At 54.0% G+C, this 17,156-nt stretch overlaps 1 protein-coding gene across 6 annotated transcripts in view; it reads right to left on the bottom strand.

Annotated features, from left to right (window-relative positions):
• Positions 1-566: 566 nt before the first annotated feature.
• SCMH1 (Scm polycomb group protein homolog 1) overlaps positions 567-17,156 on the bottom strand; it is a 59,707-nt gene continuing 43,117 nt past the window's right edge. For 4 of the 6 annotated variants that reach the window (XM_072918069.1, XM_041720692.2, XM_041720697.2 and 1 more), the window contains 5 exons: positions 16,441-16,626; positions 10,575-10,706; positions 4,670-4,873; positions 3,524-3,666; positions 568-1,079 (listed from right to left, as the gene is read on the bottom strand). In XM_072918069.1, the coding sequence (XP_072774170.1) occupies positions 954-1,079; positions 3,524-3,666; positions 4,670-4,873; positions 10,575-10,706; positions 16,441-16,626 (791 nt within the window). In that variant the 3' untranslated portion in view covers positions 568-953. Of the gene's footprint in view, positions 1,080-3,523; positions 3,667-4,669; positions 4,874-10,574; positions 10,707-16,440; positions 16,627-17,156 lie in introns of all 6 variants that reach the window. The other 2 variants (XM_041720694.2, XM_041720696.2) reach the window with 2 other exon arrangements.

Below are 17,156 nucleotides of genomic sequence, written 5' to 3' on the forward strand. Positions count from 1 at the left end.
TCCTTAGTAAAAAAAAAAATTCCAAATGAAAAAAAAAAAAGAAAAAAAAAGGCGAGAAGGATCAGCTGAGTCCTGCAGCATCCAGGCAACCTCCAACACCAGCCCAGGCCCATCTGTGCCAGGGGCACGCCAGGCCAGCCCCACTCCTCAGCTCCCCAGCTCTCTCCGTGCTCCCACACAGCCTCCCCAGGTTGGAATACATATGAAGGCCCGGTGTGCCCAGCTGGAGGCAGGGCAGGAGCTGGGGGCAGGCAGAGCAGAGCGGGGTGGGGTGGATGGGCTGCCCCAGCTGGAGACAGGGCTGGCTGGTCATGGCTCTGAGCTCGCTGCGCTGCACAGGGCTGAGGGCAGGCTGGGGGCACCGAGCCCCGCCAGGCTGGGCAGGTTCAGTGCCCAGGGCTGCCCCTGGAGCCCCTGGAGCCCAGGCAGGCTCGGTGTGCCCAGGGCTGCCCCGGGAGGCTGGGCAGGCTCGGTGTGCCCAGGGCTGCCCCGGGAGGCTGGGCAGGCTCGGTGCCCCTGGAGCCCCGCGAGGCTGGGCAGGCTCGGTGCCCCTGGAGCCCCTGGAGCCCCGGGAGGCTGGGCAGGCTCGGAGCCCAGGGCTGCCCCTGGAGCCCCTGGAGCCCAGGCAGGCTCGGGGCCCAGGGCTGCCCCAGCAGGAGCGCAGAGCCACGGTGAGAGCGGAGGAGCCGAGGCAAACACCCAGTGCCCGGGCACTGCCTGGAGCTGCTCCATCCCAGGGAAGAGAAGTGCTGGCTGGCAGCAGGGAAGAAACCCGCCGCTTCCAAGGCCCACAGCTGCCCACGGGAGCTGTGCCGGGCTCCTCCTGGGCGCTTCGGGGCCGGGAGTGTCTCTGCTGCGGTGGAGGGGGCGTGTGCATGCGAACCTGTCGGCAGGTGAGCGCGGGTGGGGCGGCCGGAGCGGAGCTTCCAGGATCCATCCTGCCAGGAGTCCTCTCAGAACTTGCCTTGCTTTAGCTTGTCGATGTGGTAAGTGAGCTTCAGGGCAGGCCCCAGCTTCAGCCCCATGTACTTCATCATCATGTCGCTCCGCAGCAAGAGCAGCGCTTTCCCGTCGATCTCCTGCAAGGATCAAGCACGGTGCTTGTGGTGGCACCTGGGAGCCCCAGCCCTGCCCCAGCCAGGCCAGGCCCAAAATGCAACAGCAGGGCTGGGTGAGAGAGCCCTGCTCGGCAGCATCCCTATGCACATCCCAGCAGGGAGACCCCAGTATGGACATCCCAGTATGCACATCCCAGCATGGAGATCCCAGTATGGACATCCCTGCAGGAACATCCCAGTATGGACATTCCAGCATGGAGATCCCAGCATGGAGATCCCAGTAGGGACATCCCTCCAGGGACATCCCAGTATGGACATCCCAGCATGGAGACCCCAGTATCGACATCCCTCCAGGGACATCCCAGTATGGACATTCCAGCATGGAGATCCCAGCAGGGACATCCCTCCAGGGACATCCCAGTATGGACATTCCAGCATGCACATCCCAGCATGGAGACCCCAGTATGGACATCCCTCCAGGGACATCCCAGTATGGACATCCCAGCAGGGAGAGCACAGTATGGACACCCCAGTATGGACATTCCAGCATGGAGATCCCAGCAGGGACATCCCAGGATGGACATCTCAGCAGGGACATCCCAGCACACAGACCCCAATATGGACACCCTGGTATGGACATGCCTGCAGGAACATCTCAGTATGGACACCCCAGTATGGAGATCCCAGCATGGAGACCCCCGTACAGACATCTCAGCGGGGGCATCCCAGCATGGAGAACCCAGTATGGACATCCCAGTAGGGACATCCCAGTAGGGACATCCCAGTATGGACATCCCAGTATGGACAGCACAGGTAGCCCCACACCCGCCTGCTGCAGCCCTGGATCCTGTGTGTGACGGGAATTCTGCTGGGTGATCATCATCCAGGAGCCATTTCCAGAGGGCAGCACATGCTGAAGGGAGGTTTCCCTGACAGGGGAATGGCAGAGGCAGTGGCAGTGCAGGGCAGCAATGGCTCACTCCAGGACATTGCCATCCCAGCACAGCAGAAATCTGGTGGAGGATGTGTTGATGGTGACAGCCCTGCTGTGACACACACAGCCCTGAAGTCACGGCTGAAGATGGAGGTGAGGGAACAGATCCTGAACCCAAAGAGCCCGTGCTCTGTGACTGGATATTAGGAAAATCTCTTCCCTGAAAGGGTGGTTAGGCACTGGCACAGGCTGAAATCACCATCCCTGAGGTGTTCAAAAAACCACATAGATGTGGCACTTGGGAAAATGGTTTAGTAGTGGCCTTGGCAGGGCTGAGGGAGTGTTGGACTGTATGACCTCAGAGGGCTTTTCCAACCTGAGTGATTCTGTGGTTCTATTTCTGGAGCTTCACAGCACATTCCCAGCCACTGGCAGAGAGTGGTGGAGCTCCTCATCCCCAGTGGGGCTGATTCCAACGCAGCAGCTTTCAAAGCATCTGATGCTTTACAGCAGAGCCAGATGCGTCCCTCCTGAGACTGAGGAGGGGATGGATCATGAAGCTTAGAATAACCAGGAAACAGCTTTGTTCTTGGCATTTGCAAGTGGAAGTCTCCCAGTCCCTTGCAGCACTCCTGTCCATGACCCAGTCCAGGCTGGGTCCAGAGCTTTGCACTGGACAGTTTTCCAAGAAGAAAATGTTAACTGGCTTGTAAGTGAAAAATAAAAGTCACAACCTCAAACAACAGAAAATCCTGCCCTATGTCAAAGCTCAGCTGCTTTCAGGTTGGTGAGATCTCCAGGGATCTCCAGTACCAGGTTTGATCTGTTTTTCCCTTCCAGAGATGAAAGCAAGGTTCTCCTCAGGACTGACAATCCAGGGCACTTTGGTCCCTTGGCAGGTTTTCATAATTAAAACAAACATTTCTCAGTTACTGGTATTTCTAAAATAGAACAAATTAAAAGAGAAGTGTTGGGTCAGAGCCAGCCCAGAGCAGGACACAGTGCTGGGCCCAGAACATGGACTTTATCACAAGGCAGAGGGAACACAGCTCTCGCAGGGCTCAGGACACGCAGCTGCCAAACCTCTCTTGTAGCTGGAATGCTACAAACTCCCTGCTGTGTCTGCAGCTGTTTTACACTTACAGATGTGCACAGGGACCAGAGCCTCATGAGACTCCTGTTACAGGAGCTGAGCAGCAATGCACTCTGTGAATCCCACTTGGAATGTGTTTCTTGCCAGAAGAAATTTGCCACGAGCTGAGGATTAGACTCCAGGAGGAGCAGAGTTCGTGTTTTCAGCACTGGGACTCACTGCAGAGGCTCTGCACGCACCCAGGCTGCCCCCATGGGCTCTGATCAGGATCCAAGCCTGGACAGGACACGAGCAGGATTTATGAGGATCTTTTCATCGAGCACAAAACTCCATCTGGTCTGAAGTGCTGCCGTGTTCTGACTCTCGTGGGTTTTGCTGTGTGATTTGCCCCCTCCCCGATGTAACACCCCCCCACTGAACAGGAAGCGTGGCACTCACGTGTTTTCGGAAGAGGTCAGCGTGGGGGCCCAGCTGAGGGTCTGACTCACGGATGAACTGCATCACCTCCTCCACCGTCCAGGACGAGGGGTCCCGGCTGCTGAGCCGGGAGGCGTCCCTGGAGCTGGGGTACCTGTCCGAGCCTGGGGATGCCACACAGCTCCGTTATGGGGGTGCCTGGCACTGCCCCACGGTCCCTCCCCCTCAGTCCCCCACTCAGCTCCTCTCCCACAGCAGGGCAGAGACACAGCAAGGGGCACGGCCCCGATTCCTGTGGTGCAGGTCTGGCACCCCAGCCCTATTCCCTCTCCTTAGGCCTGACTTTTCAGGGCAGCCTTCTACACTGAGCCCTTGTCACCCCTCTCAAGCCCCACTCCCCTTTTTGGCCCAGCTGCCACTCCTCCCTGTCCATGGGCAGACACTTCCCACCTCAGCAGAACACCCCCTGCCATTCCCACCTCTCTCCCCATGCACGGTTCTTCCTCCCCGCCCAACACTTTTAGCACATTTAACACGGCAAAGCAGGTTTATGTTTTCACTGGCTGCACCTTCTGATGGACTGAACCCACAGGTGACCTCCCACTGTCCAAAAGCACAGCCTGAGCTGGCACAAGTCCTGCTCCCAGTGAGGACAGCCCCTTGTTTCAGCTCTGCCTGAAAACGTCTGGGGGAGGCACCAGCAGCCTGAGCTTTTCAGAGGCTTTTACTGATGTCATGCACCTAAAATGACATTATTTGCAACCCCACGTGCTGCAATGAGCAGTTCAGCTCTCCTGCCCCTCTTCCCCCATACAGACAAGTGCCACTCATGCATCTGACCATCCTCCCAGCCCCACCAGGCAACGTTCGACTCCCCAGCCATTCCAGTCCATCCCTGTGGACTCAGACACCCATTTATCACTTGGACACAGTTCAGCTCCTGCCTGTTCTTTTCTCTCCACTGACTTCCAGGTCCACCCAGTCACCAGCCAAAGGAGAAATGTCACCTGTCCACACTGCCACCTGCCAGGTGCCACCACACCTAACAGACCTGGCTGGCTGTGCAGAGCCCAGCCTCGGGTACCTGCTGTAGTTAGGAAGGTGTAACTGGAGTTAGACTATCCCTTTATTGCCCAGTTTACAGTGCAGGCTGTTCTGAGCTCTTACCCCCAGAGCCAGGCCTGCGCAGGGCAGAGGTGCTGCCCTGGCTGAGGCTAGAGGGCTGCTGCAGGTGCCTGTATCCTGGCAGGCGAAAGTCTCTGGAGCTCCTGCTGTGGCTGGATGAATTGACAGAGTTCAAGGCAGAGTCCATGGGGTCCAGGCGAGGCTCTAAGGGCCCTGGGAGGCCATCTCCCAGGACAAAGGTTTCACCTGGAATGCACCAAGCTGCAGTTAGTGCACCCGAACGCCACGGCCCCACGCGCCCGTGCGGGGCAGAGCCACAGCAGCAGCGGCAGCAGCAGCAGCAGCAGCAGCAGCAGCAGCAGCAGCAGCAGCAGCAGCAGCAGCAGCAGCAGTGCTCAGTGGGTCCGACCCCTGGCTGGTCTCTCCCCAGCTCAGAGATAAAGCCAGGCACTGCCCTGGGATTCACCAGCTGCCAATCTGCAAACGGTGTCACCGCCTGCCAGTGCCAGTCCACCCAGTGCAGTGACAATGCTCCCAGACTGGAGCAGCAGCTCCTTTTTTCAGCTGCTCTCTTCAAGCCACCAGCAGCCCCGAGGCCTGGCTGCCCTGGGCCCCTCTGTGGCCGAGGGGCACCGTGGGGTAGGGCAGGGCTGTCCCCTCTGGATGCCAATGGACACAGGACTCAGACAGGCCTCAGCAGGAAGGGGAGGAGATGCTCCCCGAGGGGTCACACACTGCCCATCCTCAGCAGGAGCTGTCTGGCACTGGGCTGGCAGCACGTGCAGAGCAGGAGGGAGCTGTGCCATCAGGGCCAGGCAATGCTCCCACACCGTGCTGCTCCTCTGGCCCCAAAAGCACCATGGTGATGAGCTGCTCATCCCTCCTGGCCTCCTGCCGGGCTCTTTTCCAGCCTGACAACATCAGAGGCCAACTCCCCGTGTGGAACATGCACAGGAGGGCCTGGGCCTCTAATACCCTCCCCAGGAAGGGTATCAGAGCAATGGTGGCTTCCTTGCCTTCTCCAGAAATGCCCTGGATTTGCAGCTGTCCGTGGGATGGAGGGGCTGAGGAGGCTGTGCAGGGTTACAGGCTGCATGGGCTGAGGCAGCAGGATCTGCCTCTGCTGCTCCACTGGGACAGCTCCACTGCAGGGCCACCTTTGCAGGTTTGACACAGCACTACTGAGTCTCAGCCCAGGTGGTCCCTGTGCCCCGTGGGTCACCCTCAAACCCCTGTGTTCCTTCTGATGGAACACCTGCCAAGGAGGGGAGCAGCCCCACAGCGAGGGGCGCTGCCTGTGCACTGCCAGCACACATGGCTGGGAGCTGCAGCTCCTCCACCAGAATCTGAGGGGCCCTGAGGGCAGCTCACAGCCCTGAGCTGCTGCCATGCCAACACCTTGGCAGCTGACAAGGCTGGAGAAGCCTGAGCACCGGCCCTGGGTTTCTTCCCTGGCACTTCCCAGACTCCAGGAGCAGCAGGTGAAAGCCAGCACAGCACTGCTATGCTCAGCTGGGACCATGGTGAGACCCAGAAGCTGCTGAGATTTTCCCAAATTCCCTGCTGCCATGCTCCAGTGAAGGGACGTGCAGCTTGCCAGAGCCTGAAGTGGTTCCCAAGTGCTGCAGACATTGGGTACCATCGACTGGGGCAGCCTCTCCTGGCTACACCTATTTGCTCTGGTTTCTGTGAACTCTGAGAGCTGGGATCTTCTGGTCTCGTGTCCTGCTGCCTGTGTTTGAGCAGAGATCCAGAGTCCAGTTCAGCTGGTCCAGCCCTGACCTTCCAGGGCTTCACACCATAAGGATATGAAATGGGAACACCCTTGCCTGGCTGCTGGCCAGCCTGATGTGGGGTTATCACTGGGTAATTCCCACCCAGGGCTTTGCCACTCTGCACTTGAGGCACTGCTGCCTTTGTTTGCTTTTAGTTCTCTGGGATGTGCCCAGAAACAGCAGCACAGCCTTAAAATCTCATGTGCAAACTGCTGGTGTGAAGGTTGTTACCCCTGGTGACCTGTGCTGTGCTGGCCCACTTGCCACTCGCTTCCTGCATGGACAAGTGTGTTCTCACCTGCTCTGGATGCATAAAAAATGGTTTGCTGACTCATGGCCATTCCTGAGTAACTTCAAACCCCTCATGGCTATTCCTGAATAACTTCAAACCCCTTGTAGCAATTCCTGAATAACTCATGGCTATTCTTGAATAACTTCAAACCCCTCATGGCTATTCCTGAATAACTTCAAACCCCTTGTAGCAATTCCTGAATAACTCATGGCTATTCCTGAATAACTTCAAACCCCTCATGGCTATTCCTGAATAACTTCAAACCCCTCCTGCACTCCCACCATTGCATTTCAGCCCCAGACTGGATGCAAAGCAGAGCTGGCCACCCTGCCCTGGCCTGGGTGGAGATCCCCTGCCCAGCCAGACCCACTGGTGGGTGTCACTTACACCAGTGGGTGTCCACTGTAGCTGCTTCCAAGCAACAACATTTGGTCTCCTGTTCAACAGGACAGCTCTGTTTAAACCTCAAAACACTTCCCATTAAATATCTGGGGAAGGGTGCTGACTGCCAGGGAAGGAGAGAGGCAGGAGAGGGGTCAGTGGGCACAGCCCTCGGAGCTGTCACAGGACAGTGGCTGCGGGCATGGGAACAGGTCCCAGCTGTGCATCTCAGCCCTCCCAAGAATCCCAGCACCTTCTGAGGTGACAGAGAGCTTCAGCTTGCCAGGAAGTCCAGGGACACTCACCCAGATGTGCTGGGTCACACAAACACACGTGTCTGAGTGCTCCCAAAAACGCCAGAGCTCTCACAGCAGGAATTGGTATCTGCAGAAGGAATCTGGGAGAACACATGCTCAGGTTCCTGTCAGTGGAAGGCTCAGGATCCAAGACTCACCCTCAGAAATTACTTCACTCAACAATTAATACAGTGCCATGACAGGAATATGCTGTGATGCATTCTGCAAATATGTGATCCTGTTCTCACATGGCCACGGGTGAAGCCCTGGGGGCATGATGTGTTTTTACCCAGGAGGTAAAGCTGAAGGCACACAGTGATCCCCAGGTTCCCCATCCCTGCACAGGTGAGTGCCTGGCTGGGCTGTAACACTGCAGCAGAGCCCGGGGCTTTGTGGCAGGGTCAGTGCAAGAGGCAGTGAGGGTTTTCCTAACAATACTAGTACACAGGGAGCTGCTCAGTGAATGACACCTCAGGGTATCACTGATGAATAGCTCAGGATATTCATGAAGCAAGAAGGGAATGGCTACTGCCCCTGGGAATCATCTGTAGATGGATACTCCTGCAAGGGGCAGGGCACAGCTGCACTCAGGCAAGATCCAGGGTCCTTCACCCTTGATAACCAGAGTGGGAGGAGGAGGTGGCTGATCCTTAGGCAGATTTCCTTTCACAAACTGTTAGATTTAACTAAAGGCTGGCAGTTGGCACATTGTAGGGAAACATGCCACAATTAGTGGTGGAGAGGCAGGGAGCAGATAATTAAAGTTTAATTAAACAAATAGTGCTATAGACTCAACAGTGTCATTTTACTGCTAAAACACAGGAGTTTGGCCACAAGCACAAATGTGATTTGCACTACTCTTGAACACCCACTGCTTCCAGCAAGTGATGGGCTGTGAAGGCAGGTCCCCACTGTGCTGGGACTGCAGTGTTTCAGCTAAAAGCCACGCAAACACCACTGGGATGCAAGAGGAAAAACAATGTAATATGTGAGATCCCTTCCTCATGTCTCTGCTTCTTGCCAAATGCAGAGTGAACAGAGATGTCCCACTGCTGCTCACAGCCTTCCATACAGCAAACTGGGATGTGTTCAGGAGCTGCTGTCTGAGAGAGAGTTCATTCCCATGAGAAGATGTACCTTGCTCAAGAAATACTCAATATCTGAGTATTTCAGGTGCATGTTCTTAAAATATATCCTCTGAAATGCAAATATTCCTGCCTGAACCTCGATTTCATGGTGGAGGAGGATGCATTCATTACAGCTTTTAGCTGTGGGATAAGAATGAATTTCTAGATGGAATTTGAACTGCACCTCATTGCTCCCTGCTTGGATGAGGAACAGAACCAGAGCAAGCTGCTGCAGGAAGGATCACCCCTCACATGCAGACACACTTCCTGCCCACTTGTCTGTGTTTTTCTGGGAGAGGCTGGAGAATTGTGGCATCCAGATGGCACAACCCATTCCAAGGCCAAGGGATAACTGAACAGACTGAAGCAGACTAAGAATCAATTTTGTAGAAACCTAATGAAGGCTCCTCCTTGGAATTGCCTTCTCTCATCACTGACAATACAGAGTGGGCAATATTCACCACCCAACCAAGGCACCTGAACCTTTGGAGCAATCCAGTTCTTCAAGAACAGGCTGAACACTGCATGTCCCACTGCTGGGGGAGGAGAAGGGGCTGGGCTGTGCCAACAGTTCCCCAAATGCAGTGGCTGATGCATCAGAGGGGAATCAAGGAGACCAGCACCCACTTGGAGGTGACAAACAGAAGGGCCCTCTGGGAACAGCTTTTGACTTGTCAATATGCTGGAATAGATGAGGCACTGCCACACACCAGCCCTGTGACAAATGTACAGTTTTAATCACTGCAGATAATGAGGCCATTACAAACTGTCCACCAGAGAATCATGGAATGGTTTGGGGTGGGAAGGACCTCAAAGCCATGCAGTTCCACTCCATGCCAAAGGCAGGAACACCTTCCACTATCCCAGGCTGCTCCAAGCCCCATCCACCTGGCCCTGGAAACTTCCAGAGATGGGGCAGCCACAGCTCTCTGGGCAAGTTCAGAGCTGCTGTGCTTGAGTCAGTGATTCTGCAGAGCACAGGGCACAGTGATGGGCACAGACCAAAATCACCACAGCGGTGCCAGGCTGGGCACTCACACCTGGGATCAGCAACCCCAGCAAAACCTGGGAAACGGGGATTCTAAAGGGACAGCAACAGAGCATGAAGCCACTGAACTGTGAGCCTGCCCAGGAGCCTCCAGCAATTTTTCAGGGATTTCAGTCACAAAGAATTGTAACATGCTGGCAGATTTCACCAGCCATTAATTAAAAGCCCCAGTAAGATTAAATCTTCACTCTTCATTATGAAGGGTTTGCAGTTCAGAACAAAAGTGGGAGTGTATTTATTGAGGATTACTCAGTTCAGGGAGTCCTCCAGCTACCTGGATCTTCTGGAAATCTCCCACCTGTGCATGCAAGGGTCACCTATGGATCCCACAGCTAAAATAATTGAGTTCATGACAAAGTGAATGGGGCAAACTTTGTCTTTTCCTGGGAAGATGAATTCTGCTGCTGACTTGCATCCCAACTGTGAAGAGTTTTAAATGTCCCTGTGCTTAGTAAGGAATTGAAGTGGCAATTCCTGTTTCTGCACCAGTGGTATCCCGAGGGACCCTGGGAAGGAGCAGCAGTGTGGGAGGGGAATGGTGTGGCTGAGCTGGTGGAGCCAGGGACACCCCCCAGCTGCTTTAGGGAGGCCTGTGAGGAACCAGATGAGATCCTGGGAAAGGGCAGCGAGTTCCTGGCTGTACAGCTGCACATCAGCATCTGTACAACAGGCTGCAGCAAACCTCAGGGAAAAATCCAAAAACCCAGGGGCAGATTGACTGAGGCAGCTGGGCAGTTTGAGCACTGTTAATCCCATGCACAGCTAAACCAGAGGAAAGCTAAACCAGATTATATGGTGTGAGATGATGACTGCCAGGGTTAGAAGGAATTCTGCTGCATTCCACATGCCTGACACATCTCTGTGGAGAATCTGTCTCACCACAGAGCAGCTCATCCACTCCCCTCTGGAAGCACAGCCCAAGGCAGGGCCAAGCAAAGCAGCTCCTGAAGGCAGGGCAGAGCTGAGCCTGCTGCAGCAGGACAGGGCGCTGGGACAGCCAGCTCTGCGAAGAGACACGCTGTGCTCACCTTCCAAAGGGTGACGGTCATTCTTTGGTAACTTGGGGGACAGAGGAGCACTGTATGGAGGGGGGTCTTGGGAAAAGCGCTTTGTACCCCGGCCTGGTCCCTGCAGAGAGCCGTCTAACGAGCTGCTTCTGTCTAGGAAAAGAGAACAAGGCCCCTTTAGGAGCGGAGACATCCTGGGAAATGCAGTCCCGACAGTCCCCTGAGCCTTGCGTGCACTGCCAGCCTGGGCACCCACCACCTCTTCAATCCAGCACATCTGGCAGGGCTCAACAGAGCAGAGTTTGCAGGTTTTATCAGAGAAAAAGGGTGGTGAGATAACAAAGAATCTTAGCCATGGTTTGCTATATTTCACCCAAATAGCACCTCTCATTGACTTAATTCCATTTCTCCTCATGGCTCATCCAACACAATTCCTGCTCATCCCACAGTCACCTTTCAGATACACGCAACCTTTGGGTAACTGGCAAACAAGCCTTGGATGATTTGCAACCCCTCTGTGCCATACCCAGAGCTGGGATTAAACCCTACTCCAGTTTTCAATCTCCCCCAGGCGCTGTCACTGCTGCTCCTCTCCAAACCCATCCCCAGGATGGGACTCTCCACACCCTGGGCAGCAGAGGGGACATGGGGATGGGCTGGGACGTCTCTGCACACACGGTGTCACGGGTGGATGGACAAGGAATGAAGCACTGACACTGATGGGGACAGCAGCCAGGTAAGTGACACGGGGTGGCAGACCTGTCCCAGCTGAGGTGACCCTCCTGCCCCTGCCCACACGGTCAGCAGATGCCAGCTGGGCCCTTGCAGCCACCCTGAGCATGGGTGACACGCGAGAGCTCGCAGCATTCCTGGGGTGGGCACAGAGGGGTGGAATGCTCCTGCACAAATGCCAGAGGCACCACCAGCCCAGAGCAGCCCTGACAGCTGGCACAGGGCAGGAACAGGGGCAGGAGGGGAACAGGAACGGCGGGAGCGACGGGACTGACACCAAGGGAGACGCAGAATGCCCAACAAACAGAGGTACGGGTGGGGGGAGCACCAGACGGGCACAACTGAGTTGATTAAGGAACACACAAAGGTAGAGAAGGTACCTGTTCAATCAATATCCTTCAGGGGAATGAAAGAGCTGCTTGCACTGAGGCCCTGGGACTACATAGGAGTATCACCAAAATTCATTGTGACATTGCCAGGAAAACAAATTCAAACCTCAGGACAAAACACTCGCTGCCCAGAGGGGGAACACATGCTCTTGGTAATGTCCCTGTGTCAAACTGCACGACCTTCTTCACCCAACAGCCACAGAACCACAACACAAGGTGATGCTTTACAAAGGTGTCATCAGGTTTTGGTTTGGGCTTTTCTTTTTTTTTTTTAAGTGGTTGATGTTAAAAACACAGCAAGTCAGGTTATAGAAGTTAATTCTAGGAATCAGAAGTGAGGTTGGTGTAAATTAATGAGAGGATAAACCAAAAACAAAATTCTGTTTTTAAAGGACAAGTTTTACGAAAATAAAGAAAGGGAGTAACAGACAGAGCTGTACTCAGATTATCAGGAATAAAAGGAAAATGTCTTCAGTTCAAACATGATATAAACCTCAGAAATGTGTATCATCAAAGAAGAAATAATCTGAGAGGGAAGGAGCCCCATTCTCAGTGGATAAACGCTCACTTTGAGAAGGATGCTGAGAACATGCAGATCATTTCCGTGTTTATCCAAGGCCCTGCCCAGCATGGAGCTGTGCACCTCAGCATGGGGAGTGCAGGGATGAAGGGAGGTTTTTAACTCGTTCTGTGTTTTGAGACAGTGCAAAGATGTGTTTCAGCTACAGAAGGAACAGAGTGAGGGGACACTGTGCAGAAAGGTGAGGACTGGGAGAAAAGGAAAGAAGGTTGTCCTTGCCTCCAAATGACAGGAGAGCTGGAAGGGATATTTCACCTCCCCTGCCTTGGGAGGCTGGTGGGGGGACGAGCAGCTCACCTGCTGTGCCTGGATGGTGCTGTGGGCCATCCCATCAGCAGGGACACCTCTACGAGCAGTGACAGTCACTCACCTCCTCTTGTCAGACCACTCAGGGCTTTAATTTAGGACAATGCACCTTGCACTGACTGCACTGGCACCTCCTCCCTGGCTGCAGAGCACACCTGCACACCTGGCTCAGGTGTTGGTGCATCTGTGACACCCACCTGCACTCAGTGCACTTGTATGCTGAGGGATGGTAGATTTAGACTGGATTTATAGAAGAAAGTCTTCCCTGAGGGTGGGAAGGTTGTCCAGAGAAGCTGTGGCTGCCCTGGGATCCCTGGAAGTGTCCAAGATCAGGCTGGATGGGGCTTGGAGCCACCTGGGATGGTGGAAGGTGTCCCTACCCATGGCAGGGGGTGGAATAAAATGAACTTTAAGGTCTCTTCCAACCCAAACCATTCTGGGATTCACTTCCAGCTGCAGCCATGCTGAGCACCGAGGGCAAGGCTCTAACGATAAAAGAAACAGGACAGGAACCAAAATATCCACCACTGACTAAGACAACTGAATGTCCTCAAACTGGAGACTTAAGGGTGCAGAGGAAGCCAAGAATGACAGTGCACCTGAATCTCTGGGTCTGCTGTTAGTAAATTCTGTTAGTAAATTCTAACAGAACTCAGCACTGTGTTACTGAGAGTCACTTGAAATGTGGTGTCAATATTTGAAAAAAAAAAAAAGGGTGGAAAAGAAGATTTTTACAATAAAATGCCTATGTCCATCCTCAGCAGCAGCACAAGGCTTGTGGCAGGCTCTGAAGAAAAGGGCAGGAAATACACATGGCACATTCTATGGCAGGTGGTCATGAGAGGAGGCCAACCCAACAGCCTCCCTGCAATGGGAAATCCTGATCTGTCACATGAGGGAAGAGACATCAACCTCATGTACCTGGAATTCAGCAAGATGTTACACACAGAGAGCCAGCTGAGACAGAACATGAGTTACAGGAGCCTTGCTCTATGCACAGAAATCTGATTTGAGAGGTAAAGTTGTTGGCAGCACACTGAGAAGGAACATGAGACTGGGAGCAGCTGCCAGTGAATCTGCCTGAGGATCATCCTTGAGTCCAGGGTCATTTAATCACTGTAATAACTTTGGCAGAAATTTTAGAGATTTATCAATGAATTCTGCTGATGCTTTCCTATGTCAGCCAGACAAAGCAGCATTTAAAATCAGGCAAGAAGGATATATATATAACCAAGAACCAGCAAGGATAAAAATCCAGCAGCTAAACCCAGATGTGCCCTTGCAGCACTGTCCCATGATCTGGTGACCTGCAGGTGAAGAGAAGAACAGTGTATGTGACCAGGACAGGCTGATCATCACCTGCTACAGGGACACAGTGACTCAAAGTGACTGCAGAGACTGCAGTGACCATGGTGGTGCCAGTGCTGTGGCACCAGGTCCCCATGAGCTCCTCCCCAGAGTGCTGGGTGGCACTCTGGCCACCCCATGAAGTTTAAGTCAAACCAACACTGTCTGAGGAGACTGAAAAGCAGTCAAAAGTTCAACTCCTCTGAGGACTACAAGTGCTCTACAACTACTTCCAGAAGAAAGAGAACTAAATTAAGCTAAAAGACAATATTCAGACCAGGAGACACAGACACCAAGTTGCCCAAGAATAAATTAGTGCTGGAAATTACAACGCAGTTTCTAAAATCTCAGCATAAACCCCTGGAGCAGTCTCCAGTGGAAAAGCAAAATCCACAACTCCAGAGCTAATCCAAGAAACTCCACGTGCTGTGGTGCTGTAGCAGGTGCCAGGGCTCTGTGGCCCAGAGGGTCCCTCCAGTCCTGTGTTTTCAGACAGCTCCAAGTCACATAATGTTGATGCTGCTATGAACAGCAACCAGCTGCCCAATCCCTGCAAAGGGCTGCTCCTGATGCACAGCTCAGTCTGCTCCTCCTTATTTCCATTTACTCAGTAAGGCAGAGTGGCAGGACACGGACACTGCAGAGCTTCCCTCTGCCCCAAGCACACACCCCAGTTCTCTGTGGCACCCACAGGGGTGCTCCTGCAAAGCCAGTTTGTTCTGGGAACTCAGAGCAGCTCCCAGCCCTAACCAGTGGCCGTTTACTGGAAGAACCAGCCCCATACAATACATTCTTGTACTGCAGAGGAAACAAGGCAGGACATGCAGAGCTGAAGGTGAGACCACAGCAGCCTTGACATCTGGTGTGATTTAAGGATGTACAACTCCACCCTCATTCCTCCATGACCAGCTCAAGTTCCCAAAATCACCAGCACTGTTTCCCTGCCCTCACCAGAAGCCACTGTAGATTACACCTTCTTTCAGGTGCCTGAGAAAGGTTTTACATGAGCAGATGCCCAACAAGCTCAGACAACAGGATGAACTGCAGGACTAGGTGCTGTCACACCTCTGACTGTGGTTAATTTTTCTTTAAGTGCTGCAAACTGAATCAGAGCTCAGGATGGGCAAGGCTCAGCACTGTGTCAGATCTGGTGCTCTGCCTGAGCTTCCCTGAATTCTGATTTATACTTTTCCCCTCTGCCCAGCTCTTGGCACAGCCACCACTGACCTCTCATGGAGGCAGGAAATTCTGTGTGTGAGCTCATCCATGCCCAGAGCTGGGTGCTTTCTCTCCCACTCAGGTTTTGCTCTCTCTCATGATGACAGGATACTGAAACATGGGGATTTCTTCTATTTGAGGGTTCCTCAGGGGCAAGCCTCCAGTCCTAGTAACTAGTCATGCTTGTTCCTGTCCTTGCATATCTACAGCTCCTCTGCTCCTGGCCCTGCTGGCCCCAGCCAGGAGGAAGCAGAGGATGGGAAGATCCTCTTGCTCTCTAGACTCTGCTTAAGGTGCTTTGTGAGGTGCAATGAATGGAAGCACTGTGGCATTTACCTGTAGCTCCTACACCTCATTCTTAGTGACTTCTCTTTAAACAGTTCTTCCTAAGGGCCCATCCTTTTACATTCATACAACTTTTGCTTTTCTTGCCAGAACCATAATTATGAAAAGGATTAACTTTGGAAAGACCTCAAACAACACCAACAGCTATTTGCTGACTAGAGTGGGAAGAAAGCAAGACAGGAGAGGAGATCAGGACTTGTCAACCACCTAAGAGGGTGCAGACAGCTTTGATCCTCTCCACAGCTGACATTCCTGAGCAGGAGCTCCCCCAGAAGCCCCAGACAGCCTGAGGGGCAGCCATCACCCCAGGCCTGCTGTCACTGCCCAGCACTGTGGAGGAATTATTGGGCTTGTTTTCCACTTCTACTTCAGAGCAGTTTTGCAGCCTGATAATCTGCACTGTGGCATGAGCTGTCTTGCTGGGGTGAGCTGCTTCAATGCCATGCTAAGGAAAACAAAACCACCTCTGCCTTGGATGGCTGCATGAGCATCACCCCTGAACAGGCCACGCTGTCAGCCAGGGCTGGATGCTCTGGCTGCTGCCAGCAGATCCACAGCCAGCGTGGAAACCGCTCTGCTTTAATTAATTTCTAATTACAGTTTATCTGCTGCATGTCAGCACTCTCCCTTCTCAAGCGGTCTTTCACCTGAATTCCTAACTGTGTGAAGTCACCACAATCAGATCACGGGAAGCGGGAAGGACCGGGGGACCAGGGGAGGAGGGAAGACAAGGAGACAGCACGGATGAGCGGAAACCTACAGCGGAGATGGGAACCAAACTGACAGGCAGAAAATGCAGCTGGAATCCTACACAACAAGAGCCCTGTGGGCATGTGCACGACACTGGGTGTGATGCAATGAACCCTGTGAGAGGGCTCTGGAACAGGAGCCTGCCTTGATAGAGATCAAATCTGGGTTCAGACACGGAGCACCTGGGTCCCTACAGAGCCGCCCCCGCCCCAGCTCCTACCTGGTAGATACCTGTCGTGGTCGTACTCGTGTGAGCGCTGCATGTGGCTGTTCTGAGTGAAAGGCTGGTTCCCAAAGAGGTTGTCACTGCGCAGATTGTGGCACAGCTTCTCCAGGAAGCGGAGGACGTAGGTGATACTGTTTACTGCTGGCAGGTTCAGAGTGTGCTGTTCCCGATCAAACACAGCTGGAGACAGAAACAAACAGAGCCCAACACGTGAACCCCCCGCCAAGGCTCCGGGAGGCTACGCCCAGGGCCGCACAGCCAGCTCCTGGATCTCAGCATCGCTGGGCTGTCGAGAGCCAACCAAGCCACTGCCTCCCGTGCCGGGCAGGCCAGGACCAGCCTGCTGCACCCAGCACGGGCCGGGGCGGCAGCGGAAAAGATTCCAGCAGGGCCTGCGCTCACAGATCCAGCTAGGCACGGGCTTAGAGGAGAGATACAACCCGGGGTATTTCTTGTCTTGCCGTGAGGAGCTGCGGAATCCCCCCTGTTGTGGCTCTTCCCAGGGCTGGGGCAGGACTGAGCACTGCCTGCTCCAGCAGCCGTGCCCGCGGGCCATGGAACTGCTCCGCTCTGAGCCAGCTGCCAGCTGCTGCTTCACTGACACAGATGTGTGGCAAGAGAGAGAAGACAGAACTCTTCTGTCTGCCCCTGGCCTGTGGCTGCAGTGAGCTTCAGGACAGACATCTTCAATGAGAGAATTCTTGCAACAA

The sequence above is a fragment of the Taeniopygia guttata genome, chromosome 23 (genome assembly GCF_048771995.1).
Source record: "Taeniopygia guttata chromosome 23, bTaeGut7.mat, whole genome shotgun sequence".
NCBI lineage: Eukaryota > Metazoa > Chordata > Aves > Passeriformes > Estrildidae > Taeniopygia > Taeniopygia guttata.